General features: G+C 44.3%; 1 protein-coding gene across 3 annotated transcripts in view; it reads right to left on the reverse strand.

Moving 5' to 3' along the window:
• ST3GAL5 (ST3 beta-galactoside alpha-2,3-sialyltransferase 5) overlaps positions 1–7,131 on the reverse strand; it is a 57,896-nt gene extending 50,765 nt beyond the window's left edge. For 2 of the 3 annotated variants that reach the window (XM_010862205.1, XM_010862203.1), the window contains exon 1: positions 7,016–7,131. In XM_010862205.1, the coding sequence (XP_010860507.1) occupies positions 7,016–7,100 (85 nt within the window). In that variant the 5' untranslated portion in view covers positions 7,101–7,131. Of the gene's footprint in view, positions 1–6,554; positions 6,883–7,015 lie in introns of those variants that run through there. The other variant, XM_010862204.1, reaches the window with a different exon arrangement.
• Between the last annotated feature and the right edge of the window lie 6 nt (positions 7,132–7,137).

The raw sequence follows: 7,137 nt of genomic DNA on the forward strand, positions 1-7,137 counted from the left end.
TTCATGGGAAATAGATGGGGAAACAGTGGAAACAGTGTCAGACTTTATTTTTCTGGGCTCCAAAATCACTACAGATGGTGACTGCAGCCATGAAATTAAAAGACGCTTACTCCTTGGAAGGAAAGTTATGACCAACCTAGATAGCATATTCAAAAGCAGAGACATTACTTTGCCAACAAAGGTCCGTCTAGTCAAGGCTATGCTTTTTCCTGTGGTCATGTATGGATGTGAGAGTTGGACTGTGAAGAAGGCTGAGCGCCAAAAAATTGATGCTTTTGAACTGTGGTGTTGGAGAAGACTCTTGAGAGTCCCTTGGACTGCAAGGAGATCCAACCAGTCCATTCTGAAGGAGATTAGCCCTGGGATTTCTTTGGAAGGAATGATGCTGGAGCTGAAACTCCAGTACTTTGGCCACCTCATGCGAAGAGTTGACTCATTGGAAAAGACTCTGATGCTGGGAGGGATTGGGGGCAGGAGGAGAAGGGGATGACAGAGGGTGAGATGGCTGGATGGCATCACGGACTCGATGGACGTGAGTCCGAGATAAACTCATATGGGTCTGTGAACATTAAAAGACATACATACATATATGTCTATATATACATAATATAACATGTATGTGCCTGGGGGCATAGAAAGCAGCAACGCATGACCTATACTTATACATATATAACATGTATATAACATGGTCTATACATATATATATAATATGTCTAAAACAGGTAAGGATATAGTGAGTCAGTACATCATTTATCTTTATTTCTGTCCTATATTTTATAGTATGTGGGTTTGTTGTAGAGAGTAGTATATAAGATTTTCAAAAAGAGTCACCCTCTGCAAACCACAAAACACTCTTAGATTCTCATGAATCTCGATTCTCTTGGCAGATAATTGAACCCCTTTACTGTTAGCTCTGATTGTCCTCTTTATCACCATAAATACCTTCAATGTTTATAGGAGGCAAAGATACCATGAGCCACATGTGGCTGCTGAGTAATTCAAATATGGCCCGTCCAAACTGAGATATGTTCTCATGTAAGATACACACAAGGCTTTGAAGAATTAAGTTTGACCAGAAGAATGTAAAATAGCTCAAAAACAACTTTTATATTAATTTAATAATATTTTATACATATTGGTTTAATGAAAATAAATTATTAAAATTAATTCACCTGTCTAAAAAAAAATCCTTCTAATCTCTTGGGTTTAATTGCTAAATTCCTAACTTCTTAATTTAGTTGACTGGGTTATTAATTTTTGCCTGTTTTCTTGCAAATATGAGTCATTAAGACCACATATTTCCCCTACCTTATTTAGTTGCAACCCACAAGCTTTAGGTGTACAATTCATTCTACAAATTTTGACATATCTTTTTTCATTGCTATTACTTCTTGATCATTCAAATCTAAATACTTTCAAATTTAACTTTTTAAATATGCTTTTAAATTATATTTTAAAACTGATACATAATTTAGCTTCACTGCATTCAGAGAACTTGGTCAATATGATACTCATTATTTTAAATATGTTAGAACTTACTTTATGACCTGGTGTATGTTCAATTTTTGTAAAAGTATACTCTTTACTTGCTGGAACTATGTATTCTATTTAATTGGTTTGATCAAGCTTATTAATTGCTTTGCTTCTTAATCCCTTACTGGTTTTTTGTTAGCTTGTTCCATCAGTTACTGAAATAGATATGCTAAAATCTCTCATTATGTTGTCACATTTGTCAACTTTTTTTGTCATTCTGTCACTTTTTACTTTGTATAGTTTGGAGCTATATTTTTAGGTGCATACAAGTTTAGTTTAGTCCTGTTTTGTTTTGTTTTAATTTTCCTGGGAAACCAAAACTTTGATATTATATATATATGGCTTGGGTTATAGTTCTACTGGACTGAGCCACTCCAAAGGAAGAATAAACAAGAAAACCAGATACCAAATCCTGGGTGACTAAGGACTTGATTGCAGAAAATGACAAGCAAAGCACAGAGAGTATTGGTAGCCCTATTTGAAAAAAAAAATAAGTACCACTACTCTGGCTTCCTCTTTTGTTGCTGGAGTCTAGATTGGAAATGAAAACAAGATGTTTGTGAAAAGCAGAAATGATATAGAGAACAAGATAGAAGAGAATATAAAAGTAGAAGCTGAGGGGAGAGAAAGGACTAGAGAAGAAGGAACACTACATGAATAACAGAAAAACTGCTTCTGCTTTGAACTCAACACATGTAAGCCTTTAATTATGAAAATGACACCTCGTCTTAAAGGCAGACTTCATGTTCAAAAGACAACGTCCTATTCCATCAAAACAGACTTTTCACATGTGTTATTTGTATCAATTTTTTCCTCTTTAATCATATCACATCACATGAAACAGAACCATTAATTCCAGATATTTAAAACTTGAAAAGGGGAAGAATTCATGGGTATAAGGAGGTGATGAACCATCCAATATTACTTAATTCTGTATATTTTTCCACACGCTAAAGGGGAACAAAAATGTCTTGCATGGCCTCTAAAGATCAAACAAGAAATAAGCTTTTCCTCTAGGACGTGGGGGAATTCTTCAGTAGAAACCCAGAGGTACAGGGAACACAAGTCACATAACTAAAAACAAAGCAGAGAAAGTGCAGTGTTAGAAAAGGTAAGGAGATGTTCCCAGGGGTGTCTGTGGCAGTCTGGAAGAGACAACCACTCCCTGACCACAGAGGCTCATGGAGCTGAAGTGCTCCTCAGGGTCAGCCTGTCCTGCTGCCTGACCTGGGGCGGCCGTGGCCTAGAGGTGACCGCACTAGCTGAGAATCTATAGCGCACAGCCACGTGGTAACTCATCGTGGCTCCTGGCACAAGTCCTTCCTCGGTCTCCCCGGTTCAAAGCCAATGTTGAGCTAATCAGTTAGTAGTAAGGAACTACCCATGCAAAGCTGAACATACACATACCCATGACCCAGCAATCTCACCCCTACCTAGACTCTCATCAGAAATGCACATACAGGGGCTTCCCAGGTGGCATTAGTGGTAAAGAATCTGTATGCCAACATAGGGGATACAAGAGACACAGGTTCGATCTCTGGGTCTGAAGATACCCTGGAGTAGGAAGTGGCAACCCACTCTAGAATTCTTTCCCGGAGAATTCTATGGATAGAGGAGCCTGGTGGGCTACAGTCTATAGGGCCATAAAGAGTTGGACACGACTGAGTGACTGAGCGACTGAGCACACAGATGGTCCAGTGGTCAAGACTCCATGCTCCCAATGCAGGGGCCCTGGATTCAATCCCTGGCCAGGGAACCAGAACCCAAATGCCATAATAAATTAAAAAATTAAATAAATATAATATTTTAAAAAGCTGTTAAAAAGAGAAATATGCGTGCACCCACACACACACACACAAGCCAGGTATGAAAACAGTCATGGCATCACTAACTGTAATAGCCAAACCTGCCACCTGCCCAAGTGTCCATCAACAGTGCACAGACAAAGATATAGTATATTTTTCACCCACAGGCCCAATCAGCAATGAGTGAGCACCCTACAGCGAGAGGCAGCATCTGGAATGAGTCTCAGAAACCCAAGTCCGAAGGAAAGAAGACAGACACTGCAGAATTCCAGTGATACAAGCTCGAGAGTCAGCAGGGGTTCTCTTCCAGGATGCAGTGACTCAAAGGGGACCCACGGGTGCTCCTGCTTCTTGGTCTGAGAGCATGGTGTGCTGAATGTGTAAAATCTGTTGGACAGTAATCCACTTATGCCTACCTTCCTAGCGTGTATGCTATACTTAGCAAAACAAGATAACGCTCTTCTAAGTAAGACAAGCCTGGTCATGTCCTTGTACCTCTAACCTCATTTTTCTTCTGCTCGCTACATCTTCCTTGCTCCCCCTCTGCACGTGTGCTCAAGCTGGGTCTCTCTTCCTGCTGCTGCTGCTGCTGCTGCTAAGTCGCTTCAGTCGTGTCCGACTCTGTGCGACCCCATAGCCAGCAGCCCACTAGGCTCCTCTGTCCCTGGGATTCTCCAGGCAAGAATACTGGAGTGGGTTGCCATTTCCTTCTCCAATGTATGAAAGGGAAAAGTGAAAGTGAAGTCGCTCAGTCGTGCCCGACTCTTAGCGACCCCATGGACTGCAGCCCACCAGGCTCCTCCATCCATGGGATTTTCCAGGCAAGAGTACTGGAGTGGGGTACCATTGCCTTCTCCAGGGTCTCTCTCCCTAATGGCCTGCATGTCACCATCCACAGTGATGGTTTCCTCCCACAATAAGCCAGTGATTCACCCACTTCTGGATGCCTTTGCTAACACCCCTCATACTGATCCAGCCCCTTGCTGCTGCTTCTCGGCAGTTAGGGAGTGCGTACCATTGTTAATGTGTGTATACTTCCAGTTGCTTTAATTCTGCCAAGGCTTCCCAGATGAACCAAAAACACAGAGCATGCCCTCTGGGAGCGTCTCCACAGGCAATTCAGATTAAATTGATTAAACCGCTTCTCAGGAACTAGAAGGGTGTGCAAAGGGAGCCGTGACCCTTCTTCCAAGACTCTCCCTTCTGCCCCCAGCACCTGGATGAACTCCCATAGAGGACTTGAAACCTCTTCTATTGTCTCTTTCACCTCCCAAGAGCCAACCTGCTAGACAAACTCCTGCCAAACAGACCAGCAGGGCAAATAGGGGAGGACTGGAGGAGACACATCAAAGAACAAAGGGTTTTTTCTTATCCTGCCTTGAACATAGTCTTAAAATTCAACACTATTACTCAGCCAGAAAAAACCAAAATAATGCCATTTGCAGCAACATAAATGGACCTAGAGATTGTAATACTGAGTGACGCAAGTCAAAGACAAATATCATAGGATATCGCTTTTATGTGGAATCTAAAAAAATAGTACAAATGAACTTATTTACAAAACAGAAATAGAATCACAGATGTAGAAAATAAACTTATGGTTACCAAGGGGGAAAGAAGAGGGAAGGGTTACTTGGGAGACTGGGATTGACACATACACACTACTATATATAAAACAGATAAACAAGAAGAACTACTGTATAGCACAGGGAACTCTGTTCAGTACTGTATAATGAATGGCCTATATGGAAAAAGAATCTAAAAAAAAAAACATATATATATATATGGCTTCCCCAGAGGCTCCACGGTAAAGAATCTGCCTGCAATGCAGGAGATGCAAGTTCAGTCCCTCGGTTGGGAAGATCCCTTGGAGAAGGAAATGGCAACCCACTCCAGTATTCTTGCCTGGGAAATCCCATGGACAGAGGACCCTGGCAGTCTACAGTCTAGCATGTATGCAAAAGAGTCGAACACGACTTAGTGACTAAACAACAACAAATACATATTTATATATAACTGATTCACTTGGCTGTACAGCAGAAACTAACACGACATTGTAAACCAACTATATTCCAATAAAAACTAATAAATTAATTTCAAAAAATTCAATACTAACCTATCATGGTAATATGAAACAATCTGGCAGTTTAAGCCAAAATTATAAGCATTTTCAAAATAGGCAGTCATTAATGTGCATGTTTATCATTGATGCCTGTCAGCCCTCTCCCTCTCTCTTCCACAAACACCTTCATGCCTTCCCACCTCACCCATTTTTTTTCTCGCCTAAAGAAAGACCCAACAACTAATCATAACCAAGATTCATTTTATCTCACAGAAATAGCGTCCCTCAGACAACAGACAGACCTATGAAGAGGTTCACTATACTCTGGTCACAGGGCTCTGCCAGTTTACATCAGTCTCTCCTCGTCCAAGCCCTGGCTGGAATTCAGGTGATTCCTGGCTCTACGACTAGAAATGTAAGACATTCTGCTAACCTGTCAAGCTTTCAGGATTAGGTGAATGAAACCACAACCCATCCTGACAGTTTCTGCCTCTGTGCCCCTTCACTCAGCAGACAGGATTCCTCCCCAAGGTTCCTCTCTTCTGTGGAAGCAGATTACCAAGAGCAGGGCTCAGCTTAACACCAGAGGGCAGGAGCCACATCTCCTTCCTCTTTGTAATCCCAAAGTCAGATCCATGCTTGGCCTGATGAGCAGGTAAACCAAAGGGGCTGGCAGGTAAAAACCATTTTCCCTTTTAAACAGACTGATACTTAATGAAGCAAAGGCCACAGACATGAACTAAGATATGAGGACATAAAATGTCTTTCCAGTGAGTTAGTGATTCTGCAGGACCCTCTTCATTGGTGAACACATTTGCCATCAGAACCACAGAACCAGGGGCCTGAAAGGGATCTTGGCCATCTGCAGGTCAAGCCTCCCACTACAGATCAGGAGATGGAGTCTTACAGGGGGATCAGCGTTGGCCAAGGTCACCCACCTCTTGTGGGGTTGGGCAGGACCTAGCTTCTTTCTATTCGAAGATGCTCTCAGAAAATCTTGTATTACTTAACACACTAAAGGAGCATATAAAATCCATGCCCATGTCAAGCCACTCCTTACAACTCAGGAAACACCAAAGGTCACCACAAAACGTGTCTCTTCCGCAGGGCTGGCCGCACAGAGTGGGCACGAAAGGTCACTGGCGAATTTCTACCTGCAGACACTGCACATCACGCCTTCCCGATGGATGCGAAAGACAGCCGCCGGAGCTGCTAGTCACCGAGGGTCCTTCCATCCTGTCCCGGGGAAATGAGTTAACTGGGCTCTCCTGGCTCGGAAGCTTCGAGCAATGAATTAAACCCCAAGTCGCTGCGGAACACATAAGGGAAAGGGACACCGCGCCTGGAGCGCACATCCCGGCCGTTCCCCCCTCCGTCTCCACCGCGTCCACACTTGCGCGGGCCGCGGCGTACCCAGCCGGTCCGCTGCGCGCGAGGCCACGACTCCCAGCCCGCGCCCCCGCCAGGCGCATCTGAGGGAGCCGTGCCCTGGGCGCTGCCCGTAGGAAGCTGGGGCGGAGCCGCCGGGCCCAGCCACGCGGGGGCAGGGACCGATCGCCGCCGCCGCCCCCGACCAGCGGCCCCGTTACGCCGAGGAGGGGGCTGCGCCACGTACCTCGGCCGGCAGGTGCCGCCGCTGCCGCCTCGGTTCGCGGCTGCAGGGGACGCCGCTCCGCGCCACCCGCCGCCTTCTTTCGCATATTAGGGAGAGGGCGCCAGCCTGCCTCTAGTCCCGGG

Source organism: Bison bison, unplaced genomic scaffold (genome assembly GCF_000754665.1).
Source record: "Bison bison bison isolate TAMUID 2011002044 unplaced genomic scaffold, Bison_UMD1.0 scf7180017864480, whole genome shotgun sequence".
NCBI classification, from domain to species: domain Eukaryota; kingdom Metazoa; phylum Chordata; class Mammalia; order Artiodactyla; family Bovidae; genus Bison; species Bison bison.